This window comes from Urocitellus parryii, chromosome 15 (assembly GCF_045843805.1).
Source record: "Urocitellus parryii isolate mUroPar1 chromosome 15, mUroPar1.hap1, whole genome shotgun sequence".
NCBI classification, from domain to species: domain Eukaryota; kingdom Metazoa; phylum Chordata; class Mammalia; order Rodentia; family Sciuridae; genus Urocitellus; species Urocitellus parryii.
The window spans coordinates 239,562-264,384 of NC_135545.1; the positions used below are offsets into that span (position 1 = coordinate 239,562).

At 51.1% G+C, this 24,823-nt stretch overlaps 2 protein-coding genes and 1 long non-coding RNA gene across 11 annotated transcripts; 1 reads left to right on the plus strand and 2 right to left on the minus strand.

The window, feature by feature from the left end:
• Positions 1-6,252: 6,252 nt before the first annotated feature.
• Positions 6,253-16,890, minus strand: Znf446 (zinc finger protein 446). 7 transcript variants are annotated; one of them, XM_077792871.1, is made up of 9 exons: positions 16,564-16,890; positions 15,116-15,497; positions 14,846-15,043; positions 14,225-14,319; positions 12,084-12,168; positions 11,827-11,918; positions 10,151-10,278; positions 8,039-8,113; positions 6,345-7,508 (listed from the first exon to the last, which is right to left on the minus strand). In XM_077792871.1, exons 2-9 carry the CDS (start codon positions 15,455-15,457, stop codon positions 7,318-7,320), a joined length of 1,206 nt encoding a protein of 401 aa, XP_077648997.1. In that variant the 5' UTR covers positions 15,458-15,497; positions 16,564-16,890; the 3' UTR covers positions 6,345-7,317. The 7 variants fall into 7 exon arrangements, with proteins under 7 accessions (XP_077648994.1, XP_077648997.1, XP_077648995.1 ...); XM_077792869.1 differs by having other exon boundaries at positions 11,827-11,921; XM_077792868.1 differs by lacking the exons at positions 6,345-7,508; positions 8,039-8,113; positions 10,151-10,278 and adding an exon at positions 6,253-6,312 and having other exon boundaries at positions 10,899-11,921; positions 14,800-15,043.
• Positions 16,891-16,981: 91 nt separating this feature from the next.
• LOC113175493 (uncharacterized) lies at positions 16,982-20,417 on the plus strand. 2 transcript variants are annotated; one of them, XR_003299974.2, is made up of 4 exons: positions 16,982-17,227; positions 17,467-17,732; positions 17,895-18,026; positions 18,936-20,417. It is a non-coding gene; the product is annotated as an uncharacterized LOC113175493 (long non-coding RNA). The 2 variants fall into 2 exon arrangements; XR_003299973.2 differs by having other exon boundaries at positions 16,983-17,158.
• Positions 20,418-20,458: 41 nt separating this feature from the next.
• LOC113175477 (uncharacterized) lies at positions 20,459-24,793 on the minus strand. Of its 2 annotated transcripts, XM_026379739.2 has the most exons (5): positions 24,656-24,696; positions 24,259-24,402; positions 23,235-23,361; positions 22,710-22,826; positions 20,459-21,898 (listed from the first exon to the last, which is right to left on the minus strand). In XM_026379739.2, exons 3-5 carry the CDS (start codon positions 23,308-23,310, stop codon positions 20,484-20,486), a joined length of 1,608 nt encoding a protein of 535 aa, XP_026235524.1. In that variant the 5' UTR covers positions 23,311-23,361; positions 24,259-24,402; positions 24,656-24,696; the 3' UTR covers positions 20,459-20,483. The 2 variants fall into 2 exon arrangements, with proteins under 2 accessions (XP_026235524.1, XP_026235522.1); XM_026379737.2 differs by lacking the exon at positions 24,259-24,402 and having other exon boundaries at positions 24,656-24,793.
• Between the last annotated feature and the right edge of the window lie 30 nt (positions 24,794-24,823).

Genomic DNA, 24,823 nt, shown 5'->3' on the forward strand with positions numbered 1-24,823 from the left:
GAAGAAAATAGAGAAAAGCCATATCCCCCAGTGCTCCCCAGGACCTTACTCCAGAGTCCTCTACCAGAGACCTGATTTTGGGGAGGAGGGGAGGTCCTGTTTGGACAAAGCCAAAGATATGAGAGCCGCTACTCCAAGAGAGTTTCGACTCCAACTGTGGGTCTTTTGGGCTTCCTGAGGCTACAGGGCCTGGGTGGGGCTGGTGTAGTAGAAGGGAAGGATGCCCTGTGACCTGCGGCCTGCAGGATGTGGGGAGAAATGTGAATAGGTGATCAGAAAAGAGTGGAGGGCACTGGCCTAGGACAAAAAGGGAGTGGACCGTTCCAGGCAGGGAGCAGCAACACGTGCAAAACCCTGAGGAGTTTTGGGCTGGTGGGGTGGGGAGGGCATGGAGCAGACATAGGGTCGCCAGCCTGGGCTCCTGAGAGACATCCCCGACCCCAATCTGAAGCCTTTAGAAAATGACTGGAAGTGTTTCCTGGGGCGTTGCGGGTACTGCAGGCGGGGGGCTCCTTGTGGTCCAGGTGCCAGAACGCGAGTGCCCTCCGGTGCCGCCAGAGGTCGGTAGGTGCCACCTCCAGGGTGAGTTGCCCTCAGGGTCCTGGAAGTCCCCTCAGGCGCTTGGCGACCAGGTGCCAGGTCCCCAGGCTGGTCCTCCCATCTGGAGCACAGAGTGCCCTCTGGCGCGGTGGGAGCTGTGGGTGAGCTGGGCCTTCGCAGAAGCAGCTGTGGCTTTGCCTTCAGGCTGGTTCTTCCTTGGGTGATGCTACTCTCACCTCTGGGGCGCAGACGGTGACATAGCAGTAACACCTGCATTAAGCTGTCCTTGGCATCACTCTGGGTTGAAGTTCCTTTGAGCCCTTGAGGGAACCTTGGCCTCCTGATCCCAGGGCCCACAGGAGACCTGACCGGCCTTTGAAGCCAGCAGCAGAGCCGGTAGTAGCTCCACAAACTTCCGCCTGGTAGACATTGAAGCTTTGCGGGTCAACTTGGGGAGAGGACCGATGGTACCTCTCCAAGGTTCTGGTCCTGTCAGTTGGGGTCTGGCTTTGAGAATCTGTCATCTGTGCCTGCTGGGCATTGTGATTGACTCCCATTGTTGTCATTGACCCTTTCTCTGACTTTCCCAGCTGATGAGGTTGCTTCTGTTCCCCACAGAACTACGGATCCTTTACACACTGGTCTGAGATCTGGGCCCACTGGGGTCCAGCTCTCCTCCCCTGCAGAGAGTAGGTCATTGCATTCATTCACATTCCTGTTTGCCCCAGGAGGTCAAGAGCCTGGCAATGAAGGCATTTATAGCTGTGGAATATAATAGTAGAGGCTCAAACTTTGCCACCAACTGGGGCCCAGGGTTGTCTCCTGTTGCAGACACCATTTCTCTTAGGAAGGACTCTGGTCAACAAGGGAGCTAGAAGTTGTATGAACACAGCAGCAGGAGCTGGCCATTACTGTTGCAGCCTCAGCTTGCTCCCCCCTGGTACTAAAAGGTCTGATATCATTTGACAGTGGGCACCTAGCAACAGAGGCTGGCCCTCTGGATGGCTCTCCTGCCATGAATTTAGTAGGTCATTGTTACATTAAGGTCTTTGTACCCTCTGAAAGCAGATGGCAGCCCAGGGGGAGGTTGGAGTGCATGTATGAAACAGCAGAGGTGGTGCTGGCCACCTCCACTGTGGTCCTGTGCCTGTCATGACTTATGACCATCCATTGAGATCTGACAAGCACTGCTCTCCAGGCTTCCCCGAGCTCCTGCCCAAAGTCACCCTTAATCTCGTGCTACCCTTTGTCCAGGTATCAGGATTTTTGCATGTACCACACTGTGAGTGGGTGTTAAATTTTAGTTGTCTGCAAATAAGTAATGTTGCATTCCTGTGGCAAGAAGTTTGAGGAGTCCTGGGCAGTGAGGCCATGTCATTGTATTTCCTACTATCAGAAAAAGCCAGCATTGGAAATGTGGACTGAGGAAATCCACCAGTGAACAGATTACCAGGTGATATGTTCCAGATGCAGAGGAGAGTGGGCATGTGTGGTAGATTTGAACCTGTCTTTGGATCCCAAAACTTGCAGCATGAAGAAAGGCAGCCACTTATTGGCTGCATGACCTGGGGCAAGTCCCTAGAGCCACCTGCCCCCACCCACATGCCTCAGTTTCCTCTAATTTAAAATGGGGCAGATGTCTACCCCATGTTTACCTTGAAGGATGTTTGAAAGGATGTTACCTTGAAGGATGTTTATCTAGAAAGGTGAAAGGGAATTTTCCCATAAGGGTTAACTAGTGTCTTTGCTTTGGCATCTTTGATCTGATGTCACTCAGGGCCTCAGTTTCTTCATCTGCAGAGTGGACATGTGTCACATCCCATGACTAAACACTTAAGGTCACTCCAGGTGAACTGGGCTGGCATGAAACAATCACACAGAGACAGAGAAATACCTTTTTCTTTTTCTTTCTTTCTTTTTTAAGAGAGAGAGAGAAAAGAGAGAGAGAGAATTTTTTTAATATTTATTTTTTAGTTCTCGGCGGACACAACATCTTTGTTTGTATGTGGTGCTGAGGCTCAAACCTGGGCCACACGCATGCCAGGTGAGCGCGTTACCGCTTGAGCCACATCCCCAGCCTGAGAAATACCATTTTCTTGGGTCTTGTGACAGCTCCTCTGTTTATTTTTTTTTTTTTAAAGAGAGAGTGAGAGAGGAGACAGAGAGAGAGAGAGAGAGAGAGAGAGAGAGAGAGAGAGAGAGAATTTTTTTTTAAAGAGAGAGTGAGAGAGGAGAGAGAGAGAATTTTTTTAATATTCATTTTCTAGTTTTCGGCAGACACAACATCTTTGTTGGTATGTGGTGCTGAGGATCGAACCCGGGCCACACGCATGCCAGGAGAGCGTGCTACCGCTTGAGCCACATCCCCAGCCCCATGACAGCTCCTCTGATCTTAGATGTGGAAAGAGAGGAGCTGAACCCTTTTATTGGGGAGAAGCGATTCAAATGAGGCCAGGGGTCAGGTTTCAGGGGGTTGAGTCTATAGTTTTGTGATGTCTACTGTCAGCAGGTTGACTGACATCTAGGGAGGCCATGCCCATCTCATGAGCTGTGTGGGGATCATAGGCAGAGCCAGCAAGAAGACCAGAGCAAGGCCCATCCAAACAGAGGGGCAACGTGGGTGGGTTCAGTCCACTTTGGCACTCAATGCTCCTCGTTCACACACACGCAGCCCATGGCTGGCTTGTCACATCTCCACATTCTCATCGCTCAAGGCTAAGGGGCATTTGGTTCCTATGTGGCAGCTCCTGACAGACATGTTGTCTGTCTTGCCTGTCATTTGAGAGAATCATCATAAACAACTACAGGAATAAACTTGTGTCTGAGAACACTCATGGGGTGCCTTGGGGCCAAGCTAGGGCTGGTACTTTTCAATGGACACCTTATCTTACCCTTTAATGTGAGAAACTAGTGGGACTCCATTTTGAGAAACCAGCCTCTACCTCAGCACAAAGCCTGACAAAGGAAGGGGGCGTGACCTTTGTCCTTGGAAAAACCCACAGAGCACTCCTAGGCACATACCCACCTGCTGAGGTGTTTATCTACAAATAACAGGAGAGATCTGCTGCCCCAGGTGTCCCTGACTCAGTCAGGCTAGGTGGGGACCCATAGCAAGCCCCTATCAACCACCAATCATCATGAGACAGGGAAATACCTGGGGTGCCAGGTGACCCTCCAGTAGTTTATGGTGGTTGATAACATGATGGGAGACCATGGAGTTCAGCAGGTGCACCCCTTGTGGTTTAAACTAATCAGTTCAAAGGAACCCCCCTCTTGTACTAACCAATCACCCCTACCCAACTTGTTCCCGCCAGTGAATGTGCTAATCAATGTTAAGAGTTGTTGTTTGGTTTTCCTGCGGTACGGAATGATTTGCTGTGTGATGTTGTGATGCATAGAGTATCCCCCAAAACCTATAAAATCTCACTGGCAAAGGACCAGGACCATTGCATTGGGAATGGTTGTGAGTCCAGGCTTGAGCTTGCAATAAAGGCTCTTGTGTGATTGCATCGGATTCAGCTCCTGGAGGTCTATTGAGGTCCCATGAATCTGGCATTACAAATGCATCCCATACAGTAGGTTGTAATGGTGTTCTACTTTAAGGTGAAGGTATGCAGTTGAGAGAGGTTATGAGTTATTTAGCAAACCCTATCAGTGCAGGTGTCAGGTCAAAGAGCATAAATGTTATAAACAAGATCTCATTCTGATTCCTCAGACCCATCCAGCTTGAGTAATTTATATTTATGCTAGGCAAGCATTCTACCACCGAGCTACAACCCTAGCCACATCCTCAGCCCTTTTAATTTTGCAGACAGGATCTTGCTAAGTTACACAGGCTGACCTTGAGCTTGTGATCCTCCCGACTCAGTAGCTAGGATTACATATTGTCTGGAGTCTTATTTGCTATTTTTGAAGACTAAGCAATCCATTACATTATTTTGATTTAATTATTTTATTATTATTATTAATTATTTGGTACTGGGGATTGAACTCAGGGGCACTCAGCCACTGGGCCACATCCCCAGCCCTATTTTGGATTTTACTTAGACACAGGGTCTCACTGAGTTGCCTACTGCCTCACCATTGCTGAAGCTGGCTTTGAACTCATGATTCTCCTGCCTCAGCTTCCCAAGCTGCTGGGATTACAAGTGTGCACCACCACACCCAGCCATTATTTTGAATTATGTCTTATTTGTTGACAATGCTGTTAATACCCAACAGAGTGATGAATGGGATACGTGGCAAAGAAAAAGGCAGACCAGGTCTACCCACATATTGCTGGTGTTCTTCTGGTTACTTCTAAGCATACACCTCATTTTTGGCTTATCAACCTAATAAAGTTCCTGATGATGTGAATTCCTGCTTCATAGTCTTTCTCCACATTTTATTATGTTGTAGTCATTTTCTTTTTGGGGGCTCAAAAATATTGTTGTTGTTTATGTTGCAGATGCTTTTATCTAATATTTTGCTTTTGTAGGAAATCTATTTTCTATGGGTTGAGGATATAGCTTAGTTAATAGAGTGTTTGCTTTGAATGCATAAGGCCCCTGGGTTCAATCCCTAGCACCACCACCAAAAAAAAAAAAAAAAAAAAAAGAAAGAAAAGAAATAAAACCTATTTCTATTAGATTTTTAAATGTGTTGTCACAATATTCATTTTGATGTCTCTCTTTGATGTCTCTCAGTGGATATAATTTTTTTTTTTTTTTGGTGAGGGGGATTGAACCCAGGGCCTTGTGTATGCAAGACAGCCACTCTACCAACTGAGCTATATCCTAGCCCGGATACAGTTTAATCTCCTTTTTTAAAAAATATTTTAGTCATAGATGGACATAATACCTTTATTTATTTTTAAACGTTTTTAGTTGTATACGAACACAATATTTATTTTTATGTGGTGCTGAGGATCAAACCCAGTGCCTCACATGTGCTAGGCAAGCGCTCTACCACTGAGCCACAACACCAGCCCCCTTTAAAAAAAATTTTTTTAAATATTCTTTAAGTTATAGATGGACACAACACATTTATTTGCTCATTTTTATGTGGTGCCAGGGATCAAACCTAGTGCCTCACACATGCTAGGCAAGTGCTCTCCAAAACACCGGCCCCCAGCCCCTTAGTAAGTCTCCTTTTTTGATAGTTTAGCACTCAGGTTCAAAATGCTTTAATCTATTTTATTTATTGGTCTTTTCAAAGAGCTAGCTTTTGGATTTATTTGTTCTACAACTTTGTTGTCTACCATCATGTGAGTTTCTGCTTTAACAAGTTTCTGTAGCCTGGAGAGAGGTGGGCCAGAGGACTATCCTATTCAGGGTTGTGATGCCCTGGTCTGCTCTGAAAACAAAAGGCTTGTAAACTTGCACCAGCAACATAAGTTATGAACTGCCTTCATCTCCACACTCCCATTGTTTCATGGTTTTAGGCTTTTACCCTAAACAGGGTCTCTCAAGCCCTGGAATTGAGTCAGGTTAAGGGGCCTCCTATGCAATTTTGTGTGTGTGTGTGTGTGTGTGTGATGGTACTGGGGATGGAACCCAGGGCCTCAAGCATGCTAGGCAAGTGTTGTATCATCAAGTTATACCCACAGCCTGCTCTATGCATTTCACAACAAATTCTGCAGTCCTCAAAACTTTTGATTGGTTGATTTTCAGGGTCTTGCTAAGTTGTCCAGGCTGGTCTTGAACTTGCAATCCTCCTTTCTCAGCTTCCAAGTAGCTGGAATTATAAGCGTGTGCCACTGAACTCCCTGCCTCTCTTTTTACAGTCAGGAACCTGGAAAACAGAAAATAGATTCTACTGCAAGACACAGTCTGGGAATTAATTCTTGGCCTGCTAAGTGCAGCAGAGAACAATTTGCAGAGAAATATCAGTTCTTTTTTGATCCAAAGCTCTTTTCAGGAGAATATCTGAATCGTTAAATTTACTTGTCATTTTACTTCTTTTTTTTAATATTTTTTAAGTGTAGAAAGAGAGAATTTTTTAGAGAGAGAGAGAGAGAGAGAGAGAGAGAGAGAGAGAGAATTTTTTAATATTTATTTTTCAGTTTTTGGCGGACACAACATCTTTGTTGGTATGTGGTGCTGAGGATCGAACCCGGCCGCACGCATGCCAGGCGAGCGCGCTACCGCTGAGCCACATCCCCAGCCCCGTCATTTTACTTCTAAATGTATTAGATAATGACTAGAAAGACCATCAAAAGGTGAAGTATAGTGTTACTATGTAACTTTTGGGGAAAGTTTTCTAAAACACCTGCACCATTTTATATGCCCACCAGCAGTATGATAGTTTTAATTTCTCCACGTCCTCCCCAACACTCGTTATTGTCTTTTTCTTATTACAATCATATTAGTGAGTGTGAAATGTTATGAAGAGTTTATAGAGGACCCAGATTCACCCCCTCCATCACCACCAGGGATGGAACCCAGCCACCACACCCAGCCAGGATCCACTTTTCTGATCATAATCCATTAAATTTTCAAATAGGAAGATCAAATAAAGTTAACTATTTGACAAGACATTTCCCTCAAAAGTGCTCTGGGAATAGAGTGAATGACCAGGAGCTGTAGGAAGCAGTCTTCCTAATAAAAGGCTGAGGTGGCTCCTGGTTCCTGTTGGAGGACCGGACTGGTTTGAATAATTCTGCAGGCTAGAGGGAATGGAGACCTGCTACTCAGTCATAAGCAGGAACCAACTTGTTTGCTTAGGCCCTTATCAATGGGAGCACAGTGGGGTAGGGAATGTGCTGTCATCCAAGGACTTCCTTACTGGTTTCAGATGTCAAGGCAGAACATAACACTGGGCTTGAATTTTAGCTCTTACACCACAACCACAGATGCTTCCAGAGACAGACAGACCCAGGTCAAATCCCAGCTCGCCAATCATGGGGTCAGCTCTGGCAGTGGAGAGTGTTTCTGGGCCCCAAGTGGGCTTAACCAGAGCCCAGGAAGTGAAGAGTCTTGGAGGAAGACCTGGGTGGGGAGAAGCAAAGGCTCATGGAGTCATCATGAAGATCAGATGAATTACAGGGGACCTGGTAGAGGAGTAGCAGCTTGAGTTGGTATGGAAAAGCACCCTCCCTGGAGAGGCACCACTTCAGGCCTGGCCTGGCCTAGTTTCTCATGAGATGATGTAGATTCTACAACCCACTCTGGAGGCTGACAGTGCTGCTGAGTTAGCTAAGGCCCATGCAGTGGATAAATGACTGAAGAAAAGAAGTGAAGACATGAATGGATCAACTGCATGGAAATCAAACCAGGTATACAAAGTGACACACAGGGTGGCACATATGAGCCACTGTGGGCTCCATTGACATACACTAATTACCTTCTGTCCACAGAATTGAAAAGGAAATAATGAGAGTCCACAGTGTTAAACTGTTGGGAACTCTTGGGGATGCAAAGTAAACTGACCCCAAGCAAGTGTGGAACACACTTTCATGTGCCCATCAAGAACTTAAAAATCTGGGGCTGAGATAGTGGCTCAGTGGTGCAGCACTCACCTAGCACAGGCGGGACCCAGGTTCGATCCTCAGCACCACATAAAAATAAAGGCATTGTGTTGTGTCCATCTACACCTAAAAAATAAATATTAAAAAAAAAAAAAGAACTTAAAAATCCCTGGCTGGGGTTGTAGCTCAGTGGTAGAGCGCTTGCCTAACACATGTGAGGTACTGGAATCGATCCTCAGCACCACACATAAATAAATAAATAAATAAAGGTACCGTGTTCATCTACAACCAAAAAAAAAAAAAAAGAATCAAAAATCCCAGCCAACTCCAGCCCAATTTTCTAGATTTTTAAATTTAAAAAACTTTTTAAATTTGAGAAGTCAGTATTAAACATTAATCTATTAATGTATGCATGCTCTTTGACTTACACTAATACTACAGATAATATAGAAAAATAATATATTTTAGTAAATTATATTTAATTTCACCCAGATGAACAATATTCAGTAAATGCCTTGTTTTAAAAAGCATTTCTCAGCTAAGTACAATGGTGCATGCCTGGAATCCCAACAGCTCAAGAGACTGAGGCAGGAAGATCATGAGTTCAAAGCCAGCCTCAGCAACTTAGGCCGTAAGCAACTTAGTGAGACCCTGTCTCAAAATAAAACTTAAAAACAGCTGGGGATGTGGCGCAGTGGTTAAGCGCCCCTGGGTTCAATCCCCAGGACCAAAAATCAAAACCAAAAAAGCATTTCTTGATTCAAAGTCATCTGAAACTGTTCTATATTATATTCTAGATGTTTTTCTTTCTGTATTCAGATCTTTAACCTATCTGTAATGTCTGTCTGTGATGTGAAATAGGAATTTGTTGAGAGCCGTTCGTGGGCTCATTGCAGCCTAGTGAATGGGATTATCTGGTGTCTGGGAACTTCCAGTGGACATTTCCTCTGTGTAAGACTGCCTAGATGCACTGTGAGCCTTATTCTGCTCTGCCTGGTCCCACACGGCACCAGAGATGGGGTGACCTGCTAACCACCCAGCCTCACAACCCCTCTGAGATGGGTGTAACCTGCCAAGATGCAATCAACCTGCTGAATGCAAGACATCAAGAAGCAAGACTCCACCCTTGAAACCTTATCCCTGCCTTTTCTCTACCCCCTTAAATAAGCCACAGGAGTCCAGCTCTTGTATGGACTGGACCTATCAGGGGCTCCAACTTTGAAAAAAATCTTTCTGACTTTGTCTTTTGTTCTTCACTAATTATTCCAGACTTTAATTTCTAAGGAGACTTATCCCTCTGAGCAGACAAGAATTCCCTGGCAAGGTGCTGGCCAGCCCAAGACAGGAATCTAATTTTATTTCATTTCATATAAGTAACCAAGAACTCATTTTCTATTGACAGTGATGAAGAAAAGGAAGAGAAGGTACCACAGCCTTAGAAAAGCCCAGATTGAGATCAGAACATGGGATAAATGTTTCTTGAGCCCAAAACTGAACCCAAAGCCCAACTGGTTGACAGTCTGTCCTACTTTGGAAACTGAGTTGAACTGGGTTTTTTAGACATCTTTAAACATCTCTCATTTTCTGCCACTGTTGCTGTTGCTGTCGAGGATTCAACGTCTATGGGCTCTTCACAGGTACTGCTTGATGGAGCCATTGTGCTCTTCCCATCAATTCACTTTTGTTAAAATCCTCTTATTGGGGCAGAGGGGTGGGAGGGAATGGGAGGGGTCAGGGGATTAGCAAGGATGGTAAAATGTGATGGACAACATCATCCTAAGTACATGTATGAAGACACCGAATTGGGTGTCAACCTATTTTATATATAAACAGAGATATGAAAAATTGGGTATATATGTATAATAAGAATTGTAATGCATTCCACTGTCATTTATTTTTAAAAAATCAATAAAAAAATTTTAAAAGAGGGAAAAAATATCCCAGCCAGGTGGTGGCACATACCTATAATCCCAGCAGCTGGGAAGGCTGAGAGAGTTCAAAGCTAGTCACAGCAACTTAGCAAGGCCCTAAGCAACCAAGTGAGACCCTGCCTCTAAACACAAAAATGGACTGGGGATGTTGCCCAGTAGTTAAGTACCCCTGGGTTCAATCCCTGGTATCAAAAAAAAAAAAAAATTAGAATTCCATGTTCCATCATCTGACCTTGAAATGGGAGACGGAAGCATCCAAGTGGGCCCAAAGTCATCACAAAGGTCCTCCTTATAAGTGGAAGACGGGCAGAAGAGTGGCAGTGATGTAATGTGAAAAGACTTGACTGGCTACTGCTGTCACTGAAAATGAAGGAGGAGGCCGTGAGTCAAGAATTCAGGACACCTCTAGAAGGTGGATTCTCGCCCAGATTCTGCAGGAGGAACTAGCAGCCCTGTTGATAAACGGATTTTGTTCGCTGAGACATGTCTCAGAGTTCTGACCTTAAAAACCACACATAGAATAAATGCTAAAAACCAACATAGGATAAAGCTACAGTGTTTCATGCCACTGAGTTCGTTGGAGCAGTTATTAGGAAACCGATACTGCAAGTCCTGAGTGACTGTCCAGAAAGCCAGACAGATCTCCCGGGGCAGTGGGATCCTCTGCCTTTCTGCTGCATGACCAACTAAGGATGGGAGGATGCAGCCCTGGCGTGAAGGTTTGCATGGCCTCAGAGACACCTGTCACCCTTCAGAGGTCACTCTTGTCCATCTATGCTTTGAAAAGAAGTGCCCTGTCTACCCAAACCCAGGCTCAAGAGTTTAAAGGCTGGTGGCCAAGGATGAAAGTAGGCGGGGGGATCTGGGGCTGTGACCGTAGGGTTGGCAATTCTAGGATTTGCCCTGAGCCTCCAGCTGCCAGGCAGATTGCTGATCTGACCAACAGAAGTGAGAAATCAGGTTCTTATTCAGAAACTTACCTGCTAAAAACACATGATTTATGTTAAGGGTGTAACGTGCACATGGAGGCCCAGGGGTCTCACACAGCAGGACAGACATCAGCCGTGCTTTTCTGAGCTTACTGCCACCTTCCACAGGGACTTCTGTAGGAAGGGGCAGCAAGGCAGTTTTTGAGCAAGAGGTCCCAGGAGGAGGGCGTGTCCTGGGCTTTTATACCTCAGGTAGGGAGGCCTGGTGATCACCCCACAGTCACCACTCAGCTTGGATTCCAACCCAGGCCTCCTCTAGAAGGCAGGGCAGGAAGAACAGAGCAGCTTTCCCGCACTCCCAGGTGGACTTTTGGGGGCAGGTCCAGAGTTCCTTACTGTCCCCCTGAGTCTCCAGTAGGCTGGAGTTGGCCCCCAGGGTGCTCTATCTAGGCCCAGAGGCCCACAGGTGCCCCCCCTCTACCGCCCCCCAGGAGGGCAGCCCTCCTGCTCAAGGGGCCTCAGGCCGGTGGCTCTTCCTGTGGATGACCAACTGGGACTTCCAGTCGAAGCTGCGGCCGCAGTCACTACAAAAGTGGCGCTGCTGGCCAGCATGACTCTTCCGGTGGATGACCAGCTGCGACTTCCAGCTGAAGCTACGCCCACATTCCTCACAGGTATAGCTCCGAGGCCCCACCGGGCGCCGTGGGGGTCGTGCCACTGGCTCCCGGGGTGCCTGTGGTGGCCTCTCGGGACAGGGGCCTCCTGCATGAGAGCGGTGGTGGATGACGAACACGGACTTCCAGTCGAAGCCCCTGCCACACTGCGGGCACACGTAGGGCTTCGGCTGCGCGGGGGAGAACGGGAGTGGCAGTGCTGGTGGCGGGGATGTGCAGACCTGGCTGCGCCCAGGAGTGTCTACCTCAGCCCCGACTTCTGGGTGGTTCAGGCTGCGCTCGCCTGGGCAGCGGCTCTCACCAACCTCGGGTCCGGAGCATGGTGTCCCCAGCTCGGGCTCACGGTCAGGCTCTGACTTGGATTCAGCCCGCTCTTTGGCTGGCGGGGGTGGCAGCCCTGCTGGGGTGGGCAACGAACGATCAGGTGGGAGATCACCCGAGGCCCCGGGTGGGTACCTTCTGGAAGGGGGAAGGCTGTGACTGGGCCCTGGGAGGCCTGTGCGAAAGCCCAGGCAAGCAGCCTGCACCCAAGCCCAGGCGGGAAGGGACCGGTGGTCCTCACCCAGCGAGACCACCGTGCCGTACTTCTCCAGCATCGCGTCCCAGTACAGCTCCTTCTGTGACGGGTCCAGCAGCCCCCACTCCTCCTGCAGGATGAGGATGCAGCTCATCATTGTGGTCCCACCCCAGCCTGCTAGTGTTGCATCCTTACCTATTACCTGGGGAAGGCTACCTAAGCTTCATCTATGGCTGGATAAGGCACAAGCCAAGAAGGGGCTTGTGAATGTTGGGTCCTCCTTCAGATCATCTGGCCAGCCTGCCAGTACTCACCTGTCTTAGCTGCCCACCCATTGTTCTGGTCAGAGATTGAAACAGGGTGGGATCAGGTTAAGCTTTGTAAAGACCATTATGGCTGCCCCCAACCTTTGCCCTTTCAAGTATCTTAACAGGGTGCTAAAGGGAGCAAGAGACCCAGGGACTGCTGGGGACTCAGCCACCTGCCAAGCCTCTAACTACAGGAGTCTTCAAAGGCTGGGAGCATTTCAGCACATGGAAATGAGGCTGTGGGGAGGAAAGAGGATCCAGGATCCTGACTGCACCCTGGGATGTGAACAGGGGACGCAGGAGTGGCAGCGGAGAAAGCTCAGAGTGTGGGGAGGCTGGGAATATAGCTCAGCTGATACAATGCTTGACTTGCAAGTACAAGGCCCTGGGTTTAATCTCCAGCACCACCACCCCCCCCCCCCAAAAAAAAAGAAAGAGTGTGGGTGCCAGTTAGCTCCTGTGTGCTGCTTCTGGCAAGACCCTGAGAGAGGATGAACCTGGCATGTGGCAGAGGCCCCAATGGCTTTACTGAGAAATATACTTCCTGCCTTTGAGTCCTGCCATCTGGGGCTTTGCTGGGTTGGGAAAAATAATCCTGAGAGACAAGCCAAAGCAAGTCTGGGAGTAGGGAGCTGGCCATATATAACCAAGATAGAGATGGTAAAGGCTGGAAGTGATGATCCCATGGAGCCTGCAACCTTTCCACTCAGCCTAAGATTTCTAACCATGGAAGGAACCTGGAATCTCAGCCTCAAAGCACACCTCACCAACAATTCTGCTGAGAAAGCTCCCAACTAGAGTGGGATAGAAGCAAAAGAACTCTACGAACTTGGGAACTTGGTGCTCAAGATGACAGGAGCTTTGAATTAAGCTTCTAGGCCCAGCTGATTGCCTTTTTTTTTTATTTTTTAATATTTATTTTTTAGTTTTCGGTGGACACAACATCTTTATTTTATTTTTATGTGGTGCTGAGGATTGAACCCAGCGCCCCGAGCATGCCAGGTGAGCGCGTTACTGCTTGAGCCACCTCCCCAGCCCCCAGCTGATTGCCTTTTGAGAAAACCCTACAAGAGAAGGGACTTTCGGCATCTCCCAGGAAGAGTGTTTGTTCTGACCCCAAGTGCTGGAGTCCTGCCAGTGTGTCACTGGTTCCTCCCAACCTGCACACACAAGTTTAAGTCTCCAAGTTCTGGCCCTAGACCTCTAGGAGCTGCAAATCTCCCCAGTGACTTCTCTGAGGTGAAAAAGGCAAGCCCACCAGTTCTGGTCACTTCTGACTAGGTTTCCATGATCTGAGGCTCAAATTTTCCAATAATAGAGGCCAACAGTCTGTTCCTCTACCCCTGGGATTTCTGGGGCACCCATTACTTACTCCACTTTTGGGCAGTAAAGAGCTTAAGAACCAGGTGCAGTGGTGCACACCTGTAATCCCATCAGCTCAGAGGCCGAGGCAGGAGGACTGAGGTCAGAGGCAGCCTTAGCAACTTGTGAGACCCTAAGTAACTCAGTGAGACCCTATCTCTAAATAAAATATAAAAAGGACTGGGGAGGGCTGGGATTGTAGCTCAGTGGCCAAGCGGTTGCCTCGCATGTATGAGGTACTGGGTTTGAACCTCAGCAGCACATAAAAATAAATAAATAAAAGTATTGTGTCCATCTACAACTAAAAAAGCTTTTTTTTAAAAAAAGGGCTGGGGTTGTGGCTCTGTGGCAAAGCGCCCCTAGGTTCAATCCCTGGTACAAAAAATAAAAACAAAAACCAAAAACAAAGTACAAGAGCAACTGGCCAAGACTGGAAAAACCACAGGGCAGAGGCATGCACCAGGGATATTTCCCTCCCATACTTGGGACCTGTACTTTCCACTGGGGACTGCTCACCTGAATCCTGGGTGGGTGGAAGGAAGTGGAGGCTGTGTCCTGGTGTCTAAGATGCCCCTTGGGAGACTGGGTTGGAAGCAGTGGACTGGGAGGTGCTGAAAAGTAAGGTAGATGGGAATGGGTGTCAGGAGTTACCCACACAAGCCAGGCTGGAGGAGGATCTGGTGTGACTGCCAAAGTTTTGGTCCACCTCTGCCCTATGTATGGCCTGTCTTTTGATTCCCAGATCTTCTCCAGGGCTTCCATCTCAGCCAAGGACATCCACCCTCATTTCCAGAGTCTAAGCCCTGGCATAAGAAGTCTCCTGAGGAGCCAGATATTGTGGTATATTCCTATAATCCCAGCGGCTCTGGAGGCCAGGGGAGGACTGCAAGTTCAAAGTCAGTGCCAGCAATTTAGCGAGGTCCTAATAACTTAGCAAGACCCAATCTCAAAATAAATTTTTTTAAAAAAGGAACTAGGGATGTGGCCCAAAGGTTAAGCGCCCATGGGTTCAATCCCTAGTACCAAAAAAAAAAAAAAAAAACAAAAAAAAAAACAAGCTGCCTGGGACTCCCCTCCAGGGATGTGCACACCCTTTCCACAAGCTCCACAGTCTTGGTGGCACTCTCCCTCACCCACATGCTGCCCATCAGCACTGGGCTCCTCCTTCACACTGCAGCTGAGCTGGGCAGACCCTTCCATGCTGGCATTATGTGGACCCTCTGCAGGGGCTGCCCCAGAGAACTCCACTGTTGCTGAGGGGCAGGGGCTGGCTGAGGACTCCTCTGTCTTCTGGGCTGCAGGAAGCACCTCTGGCCTCAGGATGTGGGCTGTGATCTGAGAAAAAGAGGTAAGTCACAGGGGCTCTATGTTTGATCTGTCCTTAGAAGTTAATGACACCACACTTACCCAGCCCAACAGCTGCCCAGGGTCGTGCTGTAGCCCTTCAACTAGAGCTACCGCTTCCTCAGGGCTGCCTGGTCGCTGCCCTTGCACCCAGGACTGGATCTCAGGGGGCAGTGTGCCCACAAACTGTTCCAGCACCAACAGCTCTAACATCTGTTCCTTGGAACATGACTCGGGCCGCAGCCATTGGCGACACAGCTCTCTCAGCCGGGTCAGGGCCTCTCTGGGCCCTGCCACCTCTTTGTAGCAGAATCCACGGAATTTCAGTCGTGCAGCCTCAGGCTCCTCAAGGGTGGTCTCAAGATTACTGAGGGACTGGTGTGGGGACCCCAGTGGGGATGGCATTCTCCTTTCAGAGAGTCTTTTTGGAATCACCCAGAGGGACCTACAGAAAAGGAGGGATCAAAGTGTTATTCAAGAGGGCCTGGCTAAGAAGAGACAGATACAAGGCCCAGCCCAGGAGCCAAGGCCAGGGCAGAGGAGACCCTGAGACCAAGGGTGGGTGAGGGGTGGGGGCTCCAGGAAAGCCTCATGGAAGGAGAAGGTCATAGGAGCTGAGATCAGGAGGATGCCTGGGGGATAAACGCCTGGATGGAAGGAGCCCAGGAAGCTGCCAGGAAAGTGGAAAACAGTTCGATCAAATACAGGTAAGACAAGAGCAGTGGTCCACACCGGTTATCCCAGCGACTTGGGAGGCTCAGGCAGGACTGCAAGTTCGAGGCCAGCCTTGGCAATTTAGTGAGCTCCTGTCTCAAAGCAAACAACCACCACCAAAAAACAAAACAGCAACAGAAAACCCAACACCTGGGCATAACAGACAGGAAAGTGGCTCCCCCAGCCCAGAAGTGAACGGTCAATCGACCAGCTGGTCCTGGGGGACTGGGAGCCCTGAGTGCGGAAGGTCGGGCTTTGTGTCTGTCCTCATGGTCTCTGGGATTTGCCGCCTGAAGAGCTGGCTCTGGGGACCGGGCCTGTCCTCGCCAGGAGACAGTCGAAGCAGGTGCAATACTAGGGGCACTCCCGAGTGCGGACACGGGTTCCCAGACACTGTGCTTGCTGACCACTGCGAACCGCAGAGGCCTCCAACAGGCTGGGCCCACGCGAGTAAAACCCCGAAGCAGAAGGTAAACAGAACGGAGCTGCGCGGGGCGTGCGACTGCGGGCTCGGCCCTGAAGAGGTTCTAGGGGGAAACATGCCCACCTGGGGGTCTGTCAGGCCTGTCCTACCCGAGAGACCCTCGGATTTGGGGTCTGCGCCCCGTTACGGGAGGGGAAGGAGCCGATCTTTCAGGAGAACCGGGTTCGGGCCTGGGCGCCGGGGACGGCGTTCTGGGTGGCAGAAAGCCCGGACACGGGCGGCGGGCGCCGGGAGTTCCGCCGCCGCGGGGCAGGACCGGCGCGCGCCCCCGCGGTGGAGGACGCCGCGCCCCGCCAGTCAGCACCGCGCTCACCTCGGCAGCCGCTCCGGGCCGGCGGCCACTTCCCGGAAGTGGCGCGCACACACCCGCTCGCCCCGCCCGCGCGCGGCCCTGGCGACCCCAGCCCGGCCAATCCCGCGCCGGCCCTTCAGGCACCCCCTGCTCCCCGAGGACTACGTTTCCCATGAGCCTCGTGAGCCCAGCAGCGCCTTTTCAAACTCCTGGCGACTGGATGGCATCCTTTCCTCTCGAGACTCCGCACTGCCGTGGAGTTCAGCACCGGGCCTCCCCCTCCCCGGCCTTCACGCCCGAGCGCCGGGCTGACCCACCGCGGACCCGGCAGGACGGCCCGTAGACGTCCTGCGCATGTGCGCGGCGGACCCGCGGCCTATTGGGTGGTGACAGCGTGCTCTCCGACCAATCAGAGGACGCCCTCCGCCCACGCTCTCCCCGCCCCACCACCCGGGCTGCCAGGCCGCACTCCAGGAGCACAGCTGCCCACTTCCAGCTTTTCCATGGCCATGACCCCAGCGTTCCCCCGATCCCGAAGAGATCCTACCTGGCGCTCCGTGGCAACCTCCGTGGATTCGCAGGCTTCCACCTCGCCTAGATTTCTCCTTGGAAGAAGGTACTGGAGACCCTCGTTCAACCCGTTAAGTGCCCTGCGGACTTTGGGGGGCAGACATTTACTGAGAAGGTAACTATGTATTACCCTGAAGAGTCTGACATGCAAACGAAGGGTGTCCACGTTTGTGGGAGGTGCTCAACCTTCTATTTATTTTGCAAAACAGAACTAGACAGTGGCTTGTTTTTCACAACAGGCCATGTTATTATTATTGAACTGTGGGGTAGGGTTCATTCTGCCTCCACCAGTAGCTGAACTGTCGCGTACTCACTCAATACTAAACTTTATCTGCATGTGTTTTGGTTTCTCAGATACCTGCCAACAATTCAGGACAAGAGCAGTAGTCCTAAATGCCGACTGGAACCTTGGAGCAGTTTGTGGGTAGAGCTTGTTAACTCTTACCTGTCCGGGGGCTTCATCAGGGTGCTATTTTTTGAAGGGCTTCAGTATTTTCTCTGGGACTGCAGATTGTCTGGGAACAATCTTTCAATGGGTGGAGAGCTCTTCCCCAGGTACCTTTACAGGAAGACCCTTCTCCCTGGATTGCTGTTCACCAAGCCTCCTGCTGTGCTACAGGGTAAGCCTAGTTGGACTTACCCAAATGCCAATTAAGTAATTGGCTTCTCATCAATGAGTGACAGTTCCCGCATCTAGCTTCAGAATGCCATTGCCCTTAACACCCTTCCCCATCCTCACACTTGTGCATTTATCTTTTTCTCTTTTTCTTTCTTTCTTTCAGTGCTGAGGATTGAAACCAGGGCCTCAGGCATGCTCAGGGTGCACTCTGCCACTAAGCTATACCACCAGTCTTCTGGATTCAAGCTAGCTGTGATGCCTATGTTTGAGTCGGCCTTTGTCCCAGAAAGTTCAGGTACACTTTTACAGTTACAACTTGACTGGGGTTAAGAGACCAGCCCAACATGACCACAGGGGTTGGAGAAAGGCAAGCCAGATGGAGGAGCCAGTTCTGGTTATCAGAAAAGGTAGATTCAAGGAAGTTGGAGCTGAGGAACAAGAACACAGCCCAAAGGTGAGAAAGAGCTCAAGGAGAGGCTGGTGGGGAGACAGGACACTGAATCCAGCCTAAGGGGTCAGGAGGGCTTAGGACATAAACTGGGTGATCCAGGAAATTCTGCCCAAGGCACAGGAAATACTTCATGAGTGGTCACACACTTGTTCAACAGATGCCTTTGGTCCTTAATCTCATGAGTTCCCTGGAAGTACCTCTGTGGCAGGGTGGGGTTTGTCTGTATTTCACAGCTTTGCAGACTGAGTTCATACAGGAGGGGTGGGCAACAGTACAGGGGCCTACAGAGTATCAGGAGGCTTGGGGCAGTAGGTGGGTATGGCCCAAGTACAGGGGCCTTCAGAGTATCTAGAGGCTTCAGGGCAGAAGATGGATATGGCCCAAGTTGTGGGTAAGCAGGACAGCTGGGTCTTATGTTCTTTGAGTATAGGAGATGACTGCAAAGTCTTAAGGTGATGGGACTGGTGTACCTACTGGGCTGGAGTCAACCTTGCTAGGATACCACATATGGCTGTCCCAGCTGTGCCTTAGCAGGAGTACATATTCTGTCCCAGTTTCTCCACTCCCCCCCCCCCCCCATTGACTGGATCCCCAAAGGCTCATCTCCCAGGAGAGCTGCTGCTCAGGGGAAGGCCAACCCCACCCAGATCTCCTTGTTTCCTCCACCAACCTGCAACCACCAATGGGACACAGGTGTCTTAGTCCCACACTGGGCTGCAGACAAGCTGCATATTCACCCTGTACTTTCTCTAGGGGGACTTGGGTTGAAGCTCTGTGACGAAGACACCCTGCTGACACATCTGTGTTATGTGTGTTTAATACTGTCTGCATTGCATTAGAGTGAAACAAGCACCAGGCTATTATTGTTCACAATGTTTAAAAAGAAACCTTTACTAGGAAGACATCTGAACACCCCTGGAGCCAAGAGAAGAGGCTGAGGCCATGGACTTCCACATGCCTGTACACAAAATTATGACTTACATCCATTTCAAGTTGTAAATGCTATCGTTTTGGGTCCCACCCCCCCTTTCTTCTCTGGGTTAAAAAGACCATTGCCTACCCTGGCAGTGAAGCCCCAGATCAGGAGAGGGCCTGGTCTGCTTAACCATATAGGAGTCAAATGGCCCCGCTCCATCCATCTGTCCTCAGCATTAAGGGGCATTATACTGGGGACGGTGGCTTCAGAAGAAGGCTGAACATTACATAGGCTTAAGTAACGACAAGTCCTTCTTGTTCAGCTGTTTGTCCACTTTCCAACCAAGGTAGAACAGGTCATGTAGCCACCAAACCCAACAAAAATAAGCAGCCCTGTCTTGTTTCCTCTGCAGTTCTTATCAGTGCTTTGGATGTAAAGATTCCTCATTAAAAAAAAAAAAAAATCCTCATAACATTGACTTTGGTAACAGGAGCTCGTGACAGAACGAAGATGAGAATGTGAATGAGTGCTGCTGGGAAGCCAGCGTCCCTGCTCTGTCTTTCCAAGGCTGACAGCCACATCCCCTCCCTCAGGGCTGCACTGCCTGTGAGTCAGCTGTGTGGCCAGGTCAGACCCTCAGGCCTGGCTGACTACATTGAGGCCTGGGGGCTGAGGTATGTGAAACTGAGCCAGTCCCTCGGCTTCTAGTATCAGCTCTGTCCTGGGCAACTCGCTTTTCCTCTCTGTGTCTCAATTTACTCATCTTTAAAGTGAGCAAACTAGCACAGGGTTCATGGGCTGACAAGAGGAACTTCCCCACATCTAGAATGGGCTGGTACCCACCTGAAGAGCACCCTCTAGGGGCCCAAATTTTTTCCTCTTTTTCCCAGAGAAGGTAGTTGAGGCTTAGAGCCCAACTACTTGCCCAAGTCCTACATCCTAACTCTCATTCCTCTGTAGCCTCCTATTTGCTGGGTCAGATCCGAAGCAGCTCTGGATGAACTGAGGCCTGGGCACGGGGGTGGGAGAGGGAGATGTCCCCAGCTGCCAGTTTCTGTGAAGACTTCTTCATGCCTGCACTTCTCCTCCCCACCTTAGCATGAGTCATGAGACGGTGAAAAGGCATCAGCATGCAGGGCTGCCTTTTTTGGCACCAGGTCCATCCTCCTGGTGTCTCTGCATAGGACCTCTTTGAGGACACAGGTGTATCCCAGAGCTGAACTGGCAAATCTTGTCACTGTGTACAAATGGAAGCGCGCCAAAGAATCTTCCTGGTGCCTGGTTAGCACGCGTAGGGCTTCTCCCCATTGTGGGCCTGCAGTGGACACAGGCCTTTAGCTGTGAAAGGGATTCCCAGAAGGTTGGGGAAGGGTAGAAGTGTGCCCTTAGGACTCGGCAGGCATTAGGGCCGTGGGTGAACCTGAGGAAGGAGTGGCTTTGGCTTCCTTCCCATGTACACCTTCTGAGGAGGTCTCCGAAGGAGACCTGGCCTGGGCACGCATCCCGGCCCTGGGTCGCCTCAAGGCCTTCTCACCAGTATGGATCCTCTGGTGGTGGAAGAGGGCTGGGCGCTCGCGGAAAGCTCGGCCGCACTGTGTGCACACAAAGGGCTTCTCTCCTGTGTGGATGCGCCGGTGGCTAAGCAGCACGGCTCCCTTGGCAAAGGCCTTGCCACAGTCCCCACAACGGAAGGGCCGCTCACCTGTGTGGAGTAGCTGATGCTGTGTGAGATTGGAGCTGTGGCTGAAGGCACGGCCACACTGCGCGCAGGCGAAAGGTTTCTCACCCGTGTGCACCCTCTGGTGCTTAAAGAGCGAAGAGCCCTGGCTGAAGGCAGCACCACAGAGTGCACAGGCATAGGGCTTCTCACCCGTGTGTGTGCGCTCATGCTGGATCAGGTGCGAGTTGCGGCAGAAGCGGCGGCCACACTGGGCACAGGCGTAGGGCCTCCCGCCTGCGTGGATCTTGCGGTGCTGGCTGAGGTTGGAGCCGTGGCTGAAGGCCTTGCCACACTCGCTGCAGTGGAAGGACTTCTCCGCTGTGTGGATACGTTGGTGCCGCACCAGTGAGGAGCTGTGCCGAAAGGCTTTGCCGCAGGCAGGGCATGCATAAGGCGTCTCGCCACTGTGGATGCGCTGGTGCTGTGTCAAGTGTGATGTCTGGCTGAAGGCCTTGCCACACTGTGCACACTCATAAGGACGCTCACCAGTGTGGGTGCGCAGGTGCTTGAGGAGGTCTGAGCTCTTCACAAACACTTTGCTGCATGCCCTGCATTCAAAGGGCTTCTCCCCAGGGAGCAGACCGGGAGCAGCATGGAGCGCCTCGCCCAGCTCTCTCCAGGTTGGGGCCTCTTGGGCACCCATGAGTCTCTGAGGCTCAGGCCAGTTTGTGTCCATTCCCCGTTCTCCCTCACTGCAGATGGTTCTGAGGTCTGGATCGCTCCGGAAGGCTCTGGGGTGAGCTTGCTGCACATGTGGCTTCTGTAGCTCCGCCATCTGTGGCAACTTCCCTGGAGCGGGGCAGTCTGTAAGGACTTTCTCTCTAGACTGGTCACTCTCAGACGCCCTCAGTGGGGAGGTCAGTCGCAGGCTGATGCTGGCTTTACCACTGCCTGAACCTAGCAGGAGCCTCTCCCAGTAGATCACTGACACACCTGTGGGTTTTCTCTCTCCAGATGAGAAGGCATCCCGTTTTCCCACCAGGCTGGGACTAGTAGGTGTCTCAGGGGAGCTATGCAGGAAGGCCCCTGGCAGTGTCGGTTCTCCAGAAACATCTCTGTCCTCTGCCAGACAGCAGGAACCTGAGGGTAGAGGAATGATGGCTGCCTGGGGCATCTAGCCAGGATGTGACCAGAGCAGGCTGCTGGGAAGGCAGGGGGAACCCAGGGGATGGACGAAAAAGCCTAGGGAGAAAAGCGGAAGCCTACGCGGGCCCTGCAGGAAGCGGGTGGAAGAAGCATCTGCCCTGACAGGTATGGCATTCAGTGTATCTGCACCCCCATGGTCAAGAGGAAAGCCCCAGACAACCAGATGTGGGAGTACAGAGAACTCAGCATCTCTTACCTACCACCTAAGCCTCTGCTGGCTATCCCTACCACAGACCCCTCCCCACAGTTCATCCCCCAGCCTGCTTTTTCTCCTTGCTCCGATTTGTTTCTGAAGCTATAGACAATTCATGAACAGTTTACTGACTGCCTCTCCCCTAGCATCAGCCCCAAAGAGCAGGACAAGGAGTATCCTCGTCAAGGTTGTGTTCCCAGGACCTGGAACAGGCCTGGCCAGAGCAGGCACTCGAGCTACATCTGGACACATGAATGAAGGGAGGAAGGAATACCCAACAGATGTAACAGCTAGATGTGGAGGTCTGAAGCAAGCTGTACCACCCAGTTGAAGGAAGAACTCTGAACAGGTCTCACCACAGTCAGGTGACTTCCTGCGTGAAATCAGATCCTATGTTTTTAGACCCAGGCCACAGCCTCCAAGACAGGATGATGAAAGAAGGGAAAAGAGGCAGATGGGCAGCCAGAGGAGACAGTATGTCTACAGGAGGGGAGACAGAGGCTGGGCCACCGGTTGGTCCCAAGTTCACCCCTACCTTGAGCCCCAACTCACCAAGGCTGGACTTTCTGTGGGCATTCCTGCCCAGGGCTGTATCTGTCCCACTGGGAACCCAAGGCTCCTCACCATGCTCCAGCTGGATGACCACACGAGGTCGGGAGGCAGAGAGTCCTATGAACAAGGTGGTTCAAGTGAGAGGCCACGTCAAGTCAGGACCACCCATCCCACAGAAGATGGTAGGAGTCAGGGCTTCATGGAAATAGACGATATTATCTGTGCAATCAGGAAAACCTGGGGTCACAACAGGGCAGGGGCTCAGTGGGACAGCTCAAGGATCCCTGCAAGCAGCATATGTGCTGGGGCACCACAGGAAGAGGACTGAGCCCAGGCACAGGAGACTCAGTCAGATGGGGCCAAGGGTAAGATGGAGCAGCCTGCACATCTCCAGATCCTGACCCTTGCCTCATGTGGCGTCTAGCCAGAAGGTCCTACTCTTGGGTGGGTGGGAAGGTGAGATGATAGTCCTGATGACCCAGCCAGGTACCAACTTGGCTTCCCATGGAGGACCCAGGGCCTTACCCAGTGAGGCCACAAGCGCAAAGTTCCCCAGCATCACGTGGCGGTACAGGGCCCTCTGGGCTGTATCCAGGAGCATCCACTCTTCCCGGGAGAAATACACAGCTATGTCCTCAAAGGCAATCAGGCCCTACAACAGCAAGCAGTCTAAGGTATGGCGGTGACTCAGAACTCAGATCCCTGTCCCCATCCTTGGCACTTTCTGAACATTCATGATCTTCCTGGGGTTCTATTCCAGCGCTATCTTCAGGTGGCACTTCCTCCACCCATCTGGGCCCCCTTCCTTCCACCTTTCCTGTTCAGGCCACAGAAGCGCTCTCAGCCTCTCCCCTGGCTAGTTTACACAAGCAAGTGAGCCGTCCTCATGGTTCTTGGCTGGCATCCACTCAACCCAGCAAGACCACTCATGACCCTACCCAAATGTGCCCTTCCTAGGCCGGCACAAGCAACTGTGTAAGTCCCAGCTGTGGATACCCCAGGGTGTGCCCACTCTAGGATTCTCCCTGCTGTGCCCCTGACATTTCCAGGCTGGTCCTGGAAATCAGTTGCCACAGGAGGGTGGTCCCAAGGGCCTGGTGGACACACAGGAAGTCAATACCCTACTGCCCCCTAGCATTGTCCCCTCTATTTCTTCACTCTTTTTCCACCCTCCCCTCCTTCAGCCACCTGCCAGACTCTTGCCCTGACAACTCCAGTTATTCCCAACCATTTTCCTCTCTCTAGGAAACTGAAACTGACCATCCTCCACTGAGTCTGTGAGATCACCCCCTCCTCAGTCCACTTCTCAAACTCTGCTTTGGCTCAGGACACCTACAATGTCAACTTCACTCTCAGACATGGCAAACTCTTGATCTTTCCTCTGTGTGTGTGTGTGTGGGGGGGGAACTTAGGCACTTAGGCTTCCAACTGTGCTTCACTCACAACACTTGCTCATACCCCACACACCTGATACAAACGCAGCTCTACACATAATTGAAACTTCCCCTACAAATCTCCCCATCCAGTCCAGGAGCCATCCTTTGCTCACCTGGGCCGTGGAAGGAACCTTCGCCCTTCATACGGACACACCTCTCCACATCTGTTCTCCACTCAGCAAGAGGTGAGATGCTTTCAAAATCCTAACTGGGAGGACGTCCGGTCTCTCTTCAAAACTTCCCCTGGCTCCCACGCCCTTGGGTAAAGTCCCAACTGCTCTACCTGCCATTTCAGTCCCGCGTCGAGGACGCTGTGCCCCAGAACCCAGGTGTCTCCGCTCCCAGCCTTGGCACGTGTGGGACCTTCTCACACCTGCACGCCTCACGGACCTGACTACCGGGTTTGCAGGGTACCGGTTCCCACCCGAGCAGCAAGAGGGCCCAAGTCGTCTCGGGAAAGTCCTTCCCTCCATGGGGCTCGGGGTCCTCGGAAGGGGTCTCCCTACTCACCGGCGCCGGGTCCGCCAGCCCCCCTGCCGCCGCCATCGGAGTCTGCAGCCGAGAAGGGGCAGAAAGGGTGCACGACCAGGCCCCGCCAACTGCCCGCAGCCTCGCGCAGCCTGCCGGGCCTCGGTCTCGCGGCGGGCCCGGGGCAGGGGGCGCCCGGGAAGCCGCCGC

Coding starts and splice junctions, on each gene's coding strand:
- Znf446 (XM_077792868.1), bottom strand. CDS start 15,457: ATGCCATCCCCACTGGGGTCCCCACACCAGTCCCTCAGTAATCTTGAG. Junction 12,169..14,224: donor TCCACCCACCCAGGATTCAG/GTGAGCAGTCCC, acceptor CTCATCCTGCAG/GAGGAGTGGGGGCTGCTGGA. Junction 11,922..12,083: donor CGGCACGGTGGTCTCGCTGG/GTGAGGACCACC, acceptor TGCCCACCCCAG/CAGGGCTGCCACCCCCGCCA.
- LOC113175477 (XM_026379737.2), bottom strand. CDS start 24,691: ATGGCGGCGGCAGGGGGGCTGGCGGACCCGGCGCCG. Junction 23,362..24,655: donor GGCTGGCGGACCCGGCGCCG/GTGAGTAGGGAG, acceptor TTGCTGTTGTAG/GGCCTGATTGCCTTTGAGGA. Junction 21,899..22,709: donor CCACAGAAAGTCCAGCCTTG/GTGAGTTGGGGC, acceptor CTCTACCCTCAG/GTTCCTGCTGTCTGGCAGAG.